Here is a 16,723-nt window from a genome sequence, read left to right on the forward strand (position 1 = left end):
ATATCAAGCTATAGAAGTAAGTGGCATTATCACATCATACAAGATGGACCGAAATGCCATTAAATGGTATAAAGATGTATCAAAAACGTGTACGGGTCCAGAGCCAAACACTCTGAAAGCCTAGGTAGCACATCAAGCATTTTTCAAGCAGAAATCTATGCAATCGAAATATGTGTTCATTTCAAACCAGAGAGGAACTATCGCAAACAGGAGCTAAGCTCCAATATCATAAAATACAAACTCGTTTGGGATTGGTTAGAAAAATTAAATTTGCTGGGCAAGAAACATTAAGTTACTCTACAATGAATTCCGAAATACATTGAAATGAATGGAAATTAAATAGCTAATAGTTTTCTGGTATTTCATGGGACCTGAACCCTTCGGTGATATCAGTTACCGAACAAGGAAAAGAAAGTAGATAGGAGCAAAACCAATTGTTAGGACAACCCACAGGGATTGAGACAAGCAATGACTCTTCTAGGGACAACCTACTAATACTAACACGAGTTCTATCGAGGCACTGTCGGCTCAACAAATACCCGAACTTGGCAGATAATGAGCGTGCAGATTTTGTTGCACAAAGGACGAAACTTCAATTCACAGTGGCTACAGCCATCCCACATTATGGTCTTTTTAAAAGGAGTGGAATCAACAGATCAGCTATAAACACTAGGCCCCTAAGTATCTCACCAAGAAAGAGGGACACAGTAGATCCTATTACTCGTAGTGTATATTATACCCCCATATCCACAATCATCATATATCATTATTACATTAATCTTTTTAAATAAATTATAACATGCGTTGGTAATTATTTAGAGTTGGGGCTCCAGGCAAAAATCGTTCCAAAAAGTTTTTCACGCATTTGGGGTTGTTTCTGAGGGTACAAATAGTAAATTTAAGGCGGAGGAGACATATTATTTCTATTATTCTAGGCATTACATGATGAAGCTTACATATAATAAATCAATCATACTTAACCTAACCTAACCCAACCAAGATGGTAATTATTTAGAATTGGTTCTCAGAAACAGCCCCAAATGCGTGAAAAATTTTTTTGAACCTTTATTGTCTGGAGCCCCAGTTCTAAATAATCACCCTTGCTTTTTTCTTAACATTTGACAAAAATAAAGTAAATTTGTACTGTTATAACAATCTTTCATGTCAACTAGGGCATCAACTGAATTTTTATTTTATGATTTTTCAGTTGTGTATATTGTGTGATTTAATCCAATTTATTTTTTCAAATTTACCATTGTAAAATAATATTTGCTCTATTTTCAATTTCTGACCAAAAAAAAAATTTCCAAATAATGGAGGGTAATATTTTATTTAAACAATATAATATACAAATTGTACAGATAATTGAAGTTATATAAAATAAAACATTAAGGTTTTATTTCGTATCTGTTCAATATTAGTTTCCTCTTGCTTGTATTATTGTGCTGCCATCTTCCCGAACCATTTCAAAGGATGGATTATCGTAATGTTTGCTACTCTTCATTTCGTGTACATCAGATAATTCTTTCGGTAATTCCCAATGGGTGGCGTCGTTATATTCTAATTGTGCAGGTATTCGTTTTGTGAAACTTAAAATATACCCTAAAATAAACAAAATTTATTTATTCATTTTGTGAAATACTCAGTTGGATTTTGGAACATTCTACATACAAAAAGTATTGCAACAACTTTAGATAGCTCAAAAGAAAATTTTAAAAAGTTATCTTCTTTGAATAAATATTTATTGATTGCCATTTGTTATTTGTAAAGGCTCCGTGGTGCAAGACAATGGATATAGAGTTAATATTATATTATCATATGATAGAAAGAGAGAGAGAGTACATCGGTATACTACTCTCTTTCTCTATCCACTATATTCTGATTATATCGCTCTGATGTGAAAGTTAAGAGTGTGGGAGCGTCAAAGGTGGACACTAATAAGCTTTGATTTTAATGGTGACAAGAGAAAGATAGAGAGTGGTAAGCCAATGATCTCTTTCTCTCTCTCTCTCTCTCTATTCTAATGGTATGATTCCACTAACAAGCCGTTCCTGCTATCTTTAATATTCTACTCTATGGCAATGTCTACAGGTCACAATATATCTTGCACATAATAAATCTCTGAATTACAATAGGTTCTTGCGGTGGTCGGTAATTTGGGTATTTAAAATACTTAAAAATTTATATATCACGATTGTGACGTAGAAAGTAAGTAAATACTGATACGTGGTCGCTGCGTGTCGCCTTTCAAACGTCATTCTGTTATTGTGAGTGGAGGTAATTGGTTGTTGAGTGCGATTTGGGTTTTTGTAAGGGTTTCAAAGACTAATCTTATTGAAATGATGGCCGAAATAGGATTTATCGAAGCAAGATCGGACAATGTAACTAAAATAGATTCATTCATGGTTGATACGTTCTTTCTTAATAATTAATTATTTATTTCGGCGTGGAGTAAAAGCAGATACGTAAGTACTACTAATTAGACTTTCTTATAGTAACGTCATTATTACCATTATTACATTTGTTTGCATGAACTTTATTAAAATGTAGTCAAAAAGATGATAGCTTTCTGTCGTTTTAATGCCAATGGACGAGGTGTTTCACGAAATGCCCTTTTCCGGCCATATTATCAATCGACTTTGGTTAGAACAGCATATTTTTTTTGGAATTTTTTTGCATTGTGTTAGTTTCCACATCATATAATTTTCCAAACCTGTCTCAAACTACAGTAAAGACTAACAAGTTTTTCTGACGATACCTCATCTTGTATTTTACAAAATTGTAGAGCCGTGCGAGTGTTTTTTTAAAAGATTCCCAACAACTCTCATTAATTTGTATTTACTTCCAATCTCACTTAAGTCTGTTAATTACTTTCTACGTCACACAACGTCCCATTCAGTCATGTGACAACAAATGCCTTTTGGCGCGTCATTTATGTATTTAAATTTAGTTTTTTTATGAACTAATATACTGTTTAGAAAAAATTGAGAAATAGTGTGTGATTGAGAACGATATGCTAAACGCAGTTAAGGTATAAAAAAAGTATGCAAGGACCCTTTTCATCAGTTTGGTGCCATTTTTATTACATGCAAGTTGTACTGCTAGGACATCAAATCAGCTGATATACTGTAGCACTCTCTTTTTTTATTGTTAATCTTATCTTCTTGTTGGTACAAAATTTTGATTACTGGCGTTTCTTTACTGTGAGTAAATATATATGTCAATATATTGACATTACGATGAATTGCATGCAATATCTTGTTTCATATGAAACGAACTTATACACATCAAGTTAACAGTTCACGAAGTTGGCTCAGATTATAGAGATATGTTGACAAAATATGTCATAACTCCGATTTATTGTGCTTTGTGGCAAAAAACTCGATAAACGTACTTATCTAACCAAACTTATATCAAAAATTTGCAAAAATTTGTGTTTCAACTATATCATTAGTTATTTCATTATATTCTATAGATCATGAGTGCAAGTATAGAATTATATAAATTAAAAATTTTTTTTTATGGATTGTACTGTATTCCTTCAATTCAATTCATTATTGTATCTCTCTATAGCTTTTTCTATTCAGAGTTTCGTCTTCCTAATTTTGAATTTTAACAACTTTTTGGTCTTCTATAACGCAGTCGTACCGTCCTTTTCTTTGACTGTCTCCTTTCTATTTGCCTATAGCTTTTTCTTTATCAATTTTGGCATCCAATCATTATGTAGTTTTTCATCATATTAAGGCTGTTTTACCATTTGCCCTCTAATGAGATCTAATAAAATTCTCCAGCTCTTCACTCATACTTCTTTTGCACCTTCAGAACTTTCTCTTTCGTAGATTGATTTTAATAACTTCCTTCCTCATCTGTGTTGTGGATTTTTATTAAGCTCAATCCTTATGAATTACATGTTATCACAACATATTCACAACGTTTTTTCATACAACTATCTGCGAAAAGGTAATGTACCATGATATTTTATTGTATTTGTGTTCTTCTCTTCTAAATTGCCTATTATCATATTGTTTTTACACGATTATCTCAAAAAAAGCAATTATACTTTGAAATTTTTGATTTATGTTCAACATTTCCATTGATTAATTCAACAAATCCTACTAGATCTATTTTATTTTTGTTCAACATTTGTTCAATGACTAAATCAAAATCAACTATTTCCATTTCTTCTGAATTGCCTGTCGTCACATTATTTTTTACACGATTATCTTGGAAAAAGGAATTTTTCACATCACGATTTTCCACACATGCAGTCCATTAGGCTTGCTGTCCATAAGACAGGAAATTATAGTCATGTTTTATCCATTGACACACATTATTTTGTTGTTTTTTAGCTCCACTGTGAACTCGTGCGGTATCCAATTTTAACAGAGCTTTCGCATACCAAAATATTCATTCACGATATGTCTAGCACGTTCATTTCATATTGTTAGGTTATCAGCTATATATTATGATTATCCGAAAATATTTAATGAACCTTTGATGACTTCGTCGGTGGTAGCCGCATCGTCTTTGGTGGTCATTTCATTTTTATAGACTTTTTCAAACAAAAGTTACTCTATTCATGCGTCAGCTTACGAACTCTCCAGTTCACCTAATATGGTTGAAGAGCAACCACACAACAATCTGCGGATCTGAAATGAATAGTTACCAAGTACAAATAGTTGTTTCAGAATTAAAAGCTTATATAATAATCATTTGTTGTGATCTGGCTGAATAATAAATAATCACCAATCCACACTACAACTACAGGTGTGTCACTTAGGCTTCTATTGGTGCATTGACAAAGTATTTACCTCTGGTCGTTGTTTGTGACACTTATGGAAAATAAGTAGAGGTGGAGGGTTGAATATTTTCTCTCTGGGTAAACGCCAAGAAAAGTTGTCGTCGAAATAATAATTATCAATAAAATATTCGTCTATTCGTGATAGAAAATATCCTGAAACACAAATTATAATTGTTGTCACTTGTTTTAATTTGCAAATTTTCATGGTATATCACCATACTTTCACAAAGTTCAAATGGAGATAATAGTTGTTTAAAAAAATTTAAAGAAGCAGGAAAAACTTCTTAAGGAAGTGAGAGAAAAGCAACCTCAAGAAGTTAGAAGAGAGTTATTAAGAAGAGAATCTGTTCGAATATTTTTTGTGAAATCATAAATTTAACTAAAGGAAAAGCTGCAAAGAATTATGAAAAACTGATGAGTGAGTTTAGTTAATAAGAAAACAACAAAGATAGATGTAGATATGAGGTAAAGAGGTATCCTGGAAGGTCAATAGCTATGAAACAGACAATGAAAAATACTCTAATGTTACTCTACAGTTTGATTTTTTAAATCCAATTTTCAAAATTATCTCGTATGTAAAAAACACAACATTGAAAAAAAATAATTGCAGAGAAATCAGCACCAATCTATCAAAAAAATTAATTTATGAGAATATATAGTGAAACAATCCACTCAATTGAGAATATTTCTAAAATTCTACCATAATAATAATTATCAATAACAAAGTTATGAAAACTTCAATCCGGAACCTTCATAAACCAATAGAGGAGTTGTAGATGCTATAGAGATTATGTTTATATTTGTTTTCATGAATTTCACATTGAGATTACATTGAGAATCTTTTGCATAGCAACATGAGATTTGTGTGCAGGGGCGTTGTTCTGCAAAAACAAAACACCTTTGGATAGCTTTCCGCGTCTTTTCTCTTTAATTTTTTTTCCGTAGAGTGGTCGGTAATGTTGAATAGTAATCTCAGGTTATTGTTTCACCTTTATCCAAAAAAATCCATCACGATTACTCCATGGCAATCTCAAAAAACTGAAGCAAGAACTTTTCCAGCAGATTTTTGGACACGAATCTTCTTAGGTCTTTGAGAACCAGAGTGTGGCTATTCCATCGATTGTTGCTTTGTTTCTGGATCGTAGAAATTTACCCAAGTCTCATCCATAGTAATAATTCGGATTAAAAAGTCTACATCGTTTTCAAATCGAGCATAGATCGAACTCGATGATTCTACCCTTGCACGCTTTTGGTTAACATTCAAACATTTGGGGATCTATTTTACAGCAATTTTTCTCATGTCCAAATTGACGTGTACTATATGAATAACGCATTCGTATGAAATATTCAGTGCTTTAGATATCCGTTTTAGCCCAATTCGACGGTCTGATAAAACCATGTCATGAACTGCATCGATATTTTCGAGGACTGACACAGAAACTGGCCTTCCCGATCGTCATCATCTTCAATGGAAAATTTACCTCTTTTGAAGCTTGCAGTCCAATTTTTGACAGTCGCATACGAAGAATATTGATCACCAAGGGTATTAAGCATATCTTCGTAAATATGCTTACCTCTTAACCCTTTTAAATACAGGTATTTGATGATGGCTCGATACTGCAATTTTACGATTTTCACAATTTCAGTGGACATCTTTTTTCTTCTGATTTATTGCGTAACTCTGGTTTGATTTTTTGACGTCAAACTTTACACTAACACTTCTAATAAGTTATTGTTCGTTGCTATGGTAACGCAATATTTTGTTTATGCATAGAACTTTTCTAGGCTAATTAGATATCAATACATCCTCGTATAAAGGTTTGTGAAAGACCGGAATATATTTATGCTTTTCAAATAAATAATAAAAAGAAACCCTGAAACATGAATTTATTCAAATTTGGATGTCTTCTTAGCCAATAAATTGAACTTCTTTTTCTTCTACGCCTTAACATATCAATTTTTGTTGAATGCAACGAAATACCTTGTGGAAGGTTATTGAAAAATATCTAGCCGGTATGTCAATATTTTATCGAGATATTCTTATACCACACTACATAAACGTGTGTGTTTGTGAGAGAGAGCTTCATTATCTAAAAAATGTTCATGAAGGAAGCGACAAAATTTGTGTTTTTTGAGCTGATTCCAAGGAACCAAACGATCAATTCTGTTGTTTACTGTCAACAATGATCTGGCACTATCTGTTTACCATTTATTTCGAAATTTGCAGAATTCTTTGAATGGTTAATCTTTCACAAATGGAGACGACCTTCAATCGCACCTGGTTGAAGTTTTTGCTGATAAGAACCAGAAATTTTATGAGTGCGGAATCATGAAGCTGAAAGAAAGATGGCAAATGTCATTGATCAAAATGAAATATATATAATTGATTAAAAACTATTCTTTGTTAAAAAAGTGTTTTATTTTATGTTACAAAACCGAAATTATTTTGTCACCAACCCAATATATTCTCCTAGTCTAGTAAGCAAAATAAAAGTTTTTCTTTGGCGTATTCTAAAATCTTCCAATTGTCGCTGGGTGCGAGTTCTGTGAAGTATGGTGGAAATTGAATTTGACGATCGTTCATGAAAATTTTAATACGGTGCATACGGGTGGAACTTTTTTTCATCTTGGAATTTTACTAGAATTCTCTTCGTGAAGCATATCAATAAAGAACAATAGGAGGCTATAACCTTACTAACCGTGTTGCGTAATTGCTTACTCCTGACGGTTTTTGCTTAGTCTAGTTTACTCACGTGACTATTTTGATGTAAATATACAGAGATGGATTTAGGCAACATCCATGGTCAGAAATGATTGCAAAGAATTTTTGTTATGTTGTTCAAATAGCAAATAGCTGCAAACACCGCTCGAAAACATCGATTCGTTGATGTTTTTGTTCTATTATGTGTAAACGTAAAATGTACTTTCAAAAGATTTAATCTCAACTTTCGCGTTATTATAACGATTTTCGGAGCTTTTTGCATGTTTTGTTGGACGCGTCTGAAAATTGTGAGATGAGCGAAGCGAGGCGAGCAACAGACGAGTCCAACAAAGTAGTTCAGCCGCGGTGTACACAACATTTTTTAGACGACGCATAAGAATGTACTTTTAATCATCGAGAATGTAGACTATAAAGTAGAACTTTTCCAGACTTTAGATTTTTCTAAAAAATAAGCGAAAATACGTTTCGCCTTTTTCTGGTGACACCACTCGTACTATTTTTCGTACCTTGCACGAGATTTATCCGGCAACGAATAAAGAACCGCCGCATTGCTTTCTTCGGTGAGATCTCTTCATCGCTTCATCTCTTCATCGCTGATGTTTTCTTTTTCATCATCATTCATTGTTATTCATCAATTTAGATACAACTTCGGATAAAACAAATAATTTCAAGAAATTAAAAATTTAAGGTTATGCAAAATCAATCAAGTCAATTGTCAACATTGAAGTGGCTAGAGTCACATTTAAGGAAGTTAAAGTTGTTTACTCCAGAGCATCCCGAAAGTGTTTTGTAGTACGGAACTGTTACTTTCACTACATGAAATCCTCAAAAGGCTAAGAATGTAATATGTGAAGACCGCCTTATTGATCGATAGTATATATTCAAAGCACGAATACCAATATGGTTGTCACGCATTTTGGCTACGGGATATGTTTCCCATCCTGATAGACGTCAACCATTAGTTGGATGTAGAGAAATTTATGGCAAGTGCAAAAAGAAAGACAAACTAGCGGTAATGAGCTCTTTTTGATATCATATGCAATAAAGTATAAAAGATAACATTGATTCCACATGGCAAAAATGAAGCTATAAAGTCCTAATTCTGGTTTTATAAGCATAGCCAATATAGCGCTATCAGTACCTTCAACGCGTATTTTCACCTATAATATTTCAATTCCATAATTAATGAAAATACCAATGTAAATAACAAATTAATGTCATAAATATGTCGTAAAATTCCATTTGTTTAATTATTGAAAATAGTTCAAGTATAGGGAAGTAGAAATAACGATGTTCCTCCAGGAGAAACTCGAAACATTACCGAGGAAAATAGTGCAGACGAAATTGATTTCGATATGAATCATCTCCCAACCAGTGTTCTTAGGACTGAAATTGATGTACAACATACTTTCTGATAACACAGATGACGAAGATTAAAACGGAGACTGTCCATCTGCTCCTTTACAACCTATTACTTTTCATCTGTCCATCTTACATGACACCTCAGAACGAAGTGACATGTCCCCTCTGAGAAGAAGAACACGTAAGTCAGTGGATTCCACTGCAGTCCCAGAATCGAAAAATAAAAGAACGAAACCCAAAAAACTGAATTGTAATTGGTAAGATGTCGAAGAGAATTTTTCTGGAAAAACTGGGAGAGGTGATTTAGAAAAAGAGTCAACAGAATACGAAGGGAATGAATTGTCTTCCATTCAATGTTTTGAGAGAAAGTTCTCTGAATAAATAATAGCCTATATAACAAAAATGTCAAATTTGTATGCTCTATAAATGAACTCTACTTTGATATATTGCCATTCTCTTTTTGACAGGTTATATGCAACTAAAATATATCAGAATGTTGTGGGAAAAACAAAGTGACACTAATAATGCTCTTGTTTCTAAATCTTTGCGTCATGAAAGATTCTCAGAAATCCAAAACTTTTTACATATTTGCGACAATTATGACCTTCCTCAATGCGACAACTTTGCTAAGATTTGAGCATACTACATGCTGTGTGGAAATTTCAAGAAAATGGGTTCCACACATTTTCCTTTTTAAATCACCCAGCCACAGCAACGCGAGGCCGGGTCTGCTAGCCACCTATAAGAAAAGTGCACACAATGTGGTGGCTCCATTTATTTCTTTTCGACTTGGGTGCAACATGTTAAAATGCATGGATGTTGAAAAAGAGTATCAGCAGAACAACTGACATACTACGAAATCCGAAGAGAGATTGTACTATAATATCTGCTAAAATATGGGACAGCTCGTAAAAGAATAAAATGTTCCGGAAAAGAGCAAAAAGAAATTGGATTCGACAAACGAGTCTTCACACCAACAGTGGATTATTCAGAAAGACGCTGCAGAAAGAAACTAAAAAGAAAAATATCGAGGTCTAATAATTTTAGACTTTTTCCATGAGAAATAATCGAACAAAATGTTTGAACAAGACAAGACCGATAAATGGAATAATTGGAAAGTCATGTGAGGAAATTATCTAGATGGTGGATTGTTGGAGAGAAAACCATGACATTGCTTAATTTAATACAAAATATAGATAATTCTATTTAAATTCTAATTTTTAACGCATTATCACAATAATTATGATTCACGAGGAACAAGATAAAGCTTTTATGTAATTATTCAATCATTTCTATGTAACATGCTATTCCTCAAATTAACAACTTATTCATTATAAATTAATCATACATTACAATGTACAATCAGCAAGCATTTATAGAACTTCGTAATATTTTGATCTTCCTAGCTTTCGAAAGAGTGTCAATCTCTAATTTAACCTATTTTATCTATTCTCTTTTTTCTTTATTAAAGTTTCTTTCCACATATTTCCAATCTACATTTCTTAAACTCATGGGTGAGTTCAAATCAAAACATTAAAAACCAGTCCAGACCACGTGATGTATGAAAAAATATTTATATTTTACGGAGCAAGAAAAATTGATCGTTTTTTGCTTTGTATCTTATTTCGTTGGTATACCAACGACTTTGGCTCTAAAATCGTATTTTGTAGAAAGAATGAAGAAATAGTATGAGACATCCAGAAGAACAGTACAATGTAATATAGGATAAGACATGGTTGCGGAAGGATTGTCAAAATTTGTAGGACAGCTATACCCAGTATATACAAGTGGTATTCTGTTTATAATCAATAGATACTAAGAAAGAATCAAACAGAAGAATAGTAGAAAATATACCAAAGGAGAGGAGCTCTTCGATTTTTTTATTAAACAACCAGAAATGACTGAGTGGTTGGATCCAAATATTGACTAGTTGAAGGAAGCGACTATTGAATATTTTGAACCTATTTCTATATTTATAAAAATATTTTACAACAATTTTTCTTTATAAAAAGTTTTGGTACTTAACAACTAACATTATAAATTTTTTATTGCTTCCGCACAATGTAACCCACCATCTCCAGGCCAAAAGAGGCTGTAGGAAAATCAAATATAAACACCAAATGTTGCTTTTGTGGAATCTACACACTAAACCCTGCTTGCCCAAATATAATTGCCTGACACAGTGCATTAGACGCCTCTGCTGGTGAAGGAATACCAGATAAGGATATAATTGAATATGATTCATCACTTTCTCACTGTGCAAATTGAAATAATGGTAACATTGATTGTTATCGAAGTAGATTTAATAGATGCATGATGTGTGACTTGTAGAATCTTCTCATTTATAGAATCCACGAAAAAAGTTTAATTTCAATAGTTTGAATCCCTTATTGGATTAATTTTAGGTTGATTAAATTTTTCATCCCGAAATTCCGGACGATTTTCGATACGGATTTGGGAATTGTATTTGACCAATTCTGGAATATATGTAATTGAAATTATCACAAAATTATTGCTTTGAGCGAAACGCATTCATCATATATACATTGAGAGGTTTATATTTTCTTTCGTTAATTCACCAAATCCTCACTATTAAATTGACTAACCAGGTAATTCTATTGCATAATCCTTGCATAATCAAAATGGAAAATATGTAGTTGGAGGTGGTGTAGGCAAGTGTATGTGGTTCCAATGGCACAACAGTTTTGTGATTATTTTCCAAGTTTTAAGATTATACATCATTCTTTTTCACTTATCACTTTCTTTCATATTCTCATTTTCTCTAAATCTTTTTTTCTCAGTGTCGTCCACTAGTTTTTGTATTCTCAAATATAATAAGCCACAAGTTGATCTAAAGTCATTTTCAACATATCAAAGAGCAGGTTTGGAGAATAGTGGTGCTGACTATATACGACGTGTGAAAGGAATTGTACTACTTATGCCTCAAGTACAATAGGATTAACTGAAACCCAAGCAACAAGAGAACAGGCAAAACAGAAGTAGGAAAGGCACCAGAAATAGATCAAATAATGACAGGTAAAGAAATAACAGAGACACTAGAACTCATACTCAACAAAATATACGACATATGAGAAGCGCCAAGACTGGCAAGTGGGTATATATAAGAAGTGAGACACAACAATCTGTAACCATTATAGAGGAATCACATTATTAAGTACAGTAAGCAAGATATATATGACATTAGTAAAAAACAGAATAAGAGACGATCTAGGAAGAACCATAGAAGACTCACAACAAGGATTTAGAACAAACATAGGAACAATAGATACAAACAATAAGAAGATACGACAGAAAGTTACACCTTCGTTTCATAGATCTTCAAAAAGCATTCGACGACGTACCACGAGTCCCCAAAAATGGGCAATCTGCTAAAAGAGAAACGTTTTGACATTATTGAGAAGGTTTCGAACAGTTGTGAGTCAGTCTGAAAAACATACTTACAGTCATTCAGTCAACTATAAATGGAATTATTGAAGGAAAAATGAATTCTAAATTTTATACGAAACACATATTTGTAATCATATGTAGAAATGGTGTTTCATATTTCATTTCATATTTGTAGATAAGAAATATTCACACGAGACCAGGTCAAGACGAGTAATGTGCGTGGAGGATTATTACCATGTTATTTTCAGCCAAAAACGGTTTAACGCAAATAGCTGTGTGTATAGATGCATTGTCATACTGTGGAACATTTTGTCGCAAATCAAAGCTTTTTTGAAGAACGGTATTGTCCAATCTAATCATCATTTCGAAATTTAACGTATGATTCATGCTCTGATATAGAAGAAAAATTCTGTTTGGACTAGGCCCTTGGCAACACACCAGCACATTGTTTTGATGTGTGATCTGACTTGACGATATTTTTTCAATGGAGTAACGTGCTTGTTACCTTTAACAATTATAGCACCGTAACTATCATCATTTTTCAGCTCGATTTCTTTCTTACTTTCTGATTATCCGTCAAAACTCGGGAAGCTAACTTTGCAACAGCCCTCCCAATTCCTAAATTTCACTCTAAAATGCTCTCCAAAATAATTCATTACTAATTGATAGTTGAGCAATTGTCGCTCGCCATTCTATGATCACTGGTGATACATTAAAAAAAAAACGATTTCCCTATAATTGTGATCTGATAATTATCACGATCAAGGAAAAATTATTTTTTCCTTAAATACTATAAATGTCTGGAGCTAAGGATATTACTCGTAGAAGCTAAACAATTATTATAAATACAATTATCGTAATTAACACTTATTTGTAGACGAAGCACTTAGATAACTACCTCAAATGGCTTCGTACTCTTCAGTCTTCTCTCTAAGTCGGGCTGGTGATAAGCTGCGCGGAAAAAATGTACAAATTCCTAGGCGAATCTCTAGCTAAGAGTAGTACTAAAGGACATTTGTTTTCATTTTTATCATATCTCACAACTAACTTCAATAGGAAACAGTTTTGCTAGTCAAATCTATCTTAGTGTACAGTATATTATAATAATAATTGATAATAATTATATGTTAAGTGCCTAGTCCTAATTGTGACGCTGTCAATATAGGACAGACATCTCAGTATTTAGAAAATAGACTAAGAGGTCATCAATACGATAAAAAATTGAGCTGCATTGATGAACCATTGACGAAATATCAAAAAAAAACATAAATTCAAATATAAAGATTCAAATATTTATGAAACGGAATCTAGTTCACAAAAAACAGAATTTTTAGAAATGGTTCACATTCATGAGAACAAAAAAGCTATGAATGATAAAAAAGACCAAAATAATTTAAGTAAAATTTATATTTTGCAAATTCTAATAAAACTACAAATAATTTAATTGATTACTGCTATATATTTGAGATGAAAGGACTGAGGAAAAATCAATTTTTCTTGTTAGAACATTTTCTAATGATTTTATTCTTATTTTGATGTTCATGATGTAGATGATTTATTGATTAATATAAATACGCAAATTGTAGTGTCAATATCATATTTTTATCTATCTTTTAAAAATTATTTTGAAACAGAAGAGACCTAAAATCAAGAACATTTAGAAACAAATAATTAATAAATTATTATAATAAAGCATTTTGCTTCATGAATTAAAGCAATATAAATATTCAGCAAGATGCAATAATGAACAATGCCAATGATCAGTATCAGGCCCTTTATAGTACACATCGATTAGAATAAAAGTTAAATTGGTCCTTCGAAAATATGAAATATGAGGATAATTAATCTGGAAGTATCCATATTTGGAAGCATCCAATCAAAAACTACTGTTTCCGTTTCTCAAATTATTAGGGCGATGAACTTTTTGCTATCAAGATTCCGGAATTCCTTAACGGTAGTTAAAAATTCATTAATAAATTTTTTCCTTTGATCTTGTCGTCTGAAGGCATCAAAGTAGATCTTTGAGCTGATTGTTTTTAATCTCTTTCGAAATGTTCTATTCGGAGGATAATGATTCTTTTTGGCATTATTGGAATGAATTTTCCAGACTAAATTACTCTATCTAAAATTAGTAACTAAATCTACAAATCTAAAGTGCTTATATATTTGACTAGTTACATAATTGTCCAAATTTTTGATTTGAAGAATGTGTATTAATTGTTTTGAACTTATTAAGAATCACAATTGCCAACTTATTTGGACATCGCATTGTGTTGAAAAAATAATTAACAAATTTGATGCAAGCAAGTATATAAGTATAAACAAAACATAATGAGGTTTGAAAATTAAAAGGAAATGGTGTTTATTTCATATCTATACGAATTTCTCGCTAAATTTGACCAGACATGATCATCTACTAAGACTCTTCCTCCATACAATCAGGAACGATCCGGAATGCCACTGGTGCATGAAGGAGGAACAAACTGCTCACAATATCATCAGTAAATACCCAGCATTCATTGTCGAGGTTCAAACCCTTGGGCAAGACTTACAGTTGACCTAGTGTTAATGAAAGGTTCAAGCCAAGGAGCCTGATAGTTTTTTACATCACTTTTTGTAGTTTTAAGCGGGACACGACAGGCCTATTGAAAGGCCTATATTCCAGACCAAGAACTATGAGTGAATCTGTCTGGTTTCATTCAATTGGATTTTGATACAATGGATTTTTTGGAAGTATCTTCAATCTTTCATTTTGATTATATTGAGACATTGCTGACTAATGAATATATTATAAATCGTGTCTAGAAGTCTGGATATATTTTGTATCGCCCAAGATCCGTTCCAAATAAGTACTACGTCATCAGCGCCGTAGGAGAGAGTGTGTTACAAAATGCTACTGGATTGAGTGACTTGTCGCTATTTTGATGACAAAGAGTTAATTTGTTGGTAAATTTGCGGCAGGGGTTTATTCGTGGTCCATTTGTCTCAAATAGATTCCTTTGCAATGGCTAATTATTTTGTAAAACATTATGACTGTTGAAATCCGGGAATAAAAACAACAAGGTAATAAATTGTATATCAGATATTTTCTTGGTTTTTAGTAGGAGAAGTACTCACATGTAAAACTTCTCTTTTTATTTGAAAACATGGTACATCAGGTGTGTTTGTGGTGTTATCAGTTTGCGGTTGTTTGGATCGTGAGAAGTCTCTCCTTCTCACTGGTATTTTCTCTATGTCTCATACGATCATTGCTGGGAGCAAGAGTAGGTCCGTCATCAGAAAGGTCAAATGGGTCGTCTTCACAAGCAAGACTCCCATGCTTTTGAAGTATGTGTGACTCTATAATTTGGAGGATTTCTATGCAACGTGTATTCGCTGCAGTACCATTTTCAAGTTTGATAGACTTGGAATATGATTGCTTAAAAATATGGGCAAACCACCTTCTCTGAGTCATACGTTCCCGCCCATTATCTTCAACTTAAAATTCTTTTCCATATCAGTTTTAAACTGGCATCAAATATCTTAGAATACTATTAGATTCCGGGCTTTGTATGTTCTGAAAATTTTGTTAAAGGTTTTTTCCGTAAGAATCCAAAATATAGATAAAAAATTTACATAATATGTAATGATATATTTTATAATACGTTTATAGTAGTGAGGAAAGACCAAGTTTTGTAAATCCGTCGTTTTGATTTAGATTTTTATTGAAATTTACACGTAAACCTATTGCTCTGTTTTACTGTTGAAAATAATATGAAAAAGTAACTTTTCATTCTTTGAGTTTAATTTTCATTAGGAGACATTTAAATTTAGTAGTATAAGACCCTTCAAGGTGTTTGAACAAATAGCGAAAGCTTTTAACATGCAAATATCCCTGAAAAAAACCAAATCTTTTACAGTATCCAGAGAACCGAGAAGATGAAAACTCTCGATATATGATTAGAGTGTAGACCAAGTGATGTCATTCAAATATCTAGGAGCGAACATAACAAGTAACAGAAATCTAAAGAATCAAGTGAAAGCTTATACAACAAAGGCATCATTCATACAAGATGGTATGAAAGCTGGTCTTCATCATCCCATCTGCAACTAGGCAACCATTGATTGAAACACAGGACTGAGGCCTAACGATCGTTGAAAAAGAAGTCAAGTCACACGTGTGCTAATATAGTCACCAAAAATATCATTGTATGAGATACTTGATTAAAAATTAACTTACTTCTAAGTGATCTTCACAACAAAACCGATCAAATGTACTCGAAAGAGCTTTGTTTTAATTTATTGCATTACACCAATGATTCCGTATTTTCTCTCATTTTGGTCCATAAATGAATATGGCTCTCGGCGCTGATGACGTAGCTCATCTGCAGAGTCATTACATGGAAAATGAGTAGAGGGATGTATTCATTCGAATTTTGTTAATTAAATTA

At 32.6% G+C, this 16,723-nt stretch overlaps 1 protein-coding gene across 1 annotated transcript in view; it reads right to left on the minus strand.

Annotated features, from left to right (window-relative positions):
• Window positions 1–1,311: 1,311 nt before the first annotated feature.
• LOC130446540 (ammonium transporter Rh type B) overlaps window positions 1,312–16,723 on the minus strand; it is a 70,865-nt gene continuing 55,453 nt past the window's right edge. Inside the window, exon 7 of the mRNA XM_056782858.1 lies at window positions 1,312–1,602. Coding sequence (XP_056638836.1) covers window positions 1,418–1,602 — 185 coding nt within the window. The 3' untranslated portion in view covers window positions 1,312–1,417. The remainder of the gene's footprint in view (window positions 1,603–16,723) is intronic.

The sequence above is a fragment of the Diorhabda sublineata genome, chromosome 7, assembly GCF_026230105.1.
Source record: "Diorhabda sublineata isolate icDioSubl1.1 chromosome 7, icDioSubl1.1, whole genome shotgun sequence".
Taxonomy (NCBI): domain Eukaryota; kingdom Metazoa; phylum Arthropoda; class Insecta; order Coleoptera; family Chrysomelidae; genus Diorhabda; species Diorhabda sublineata.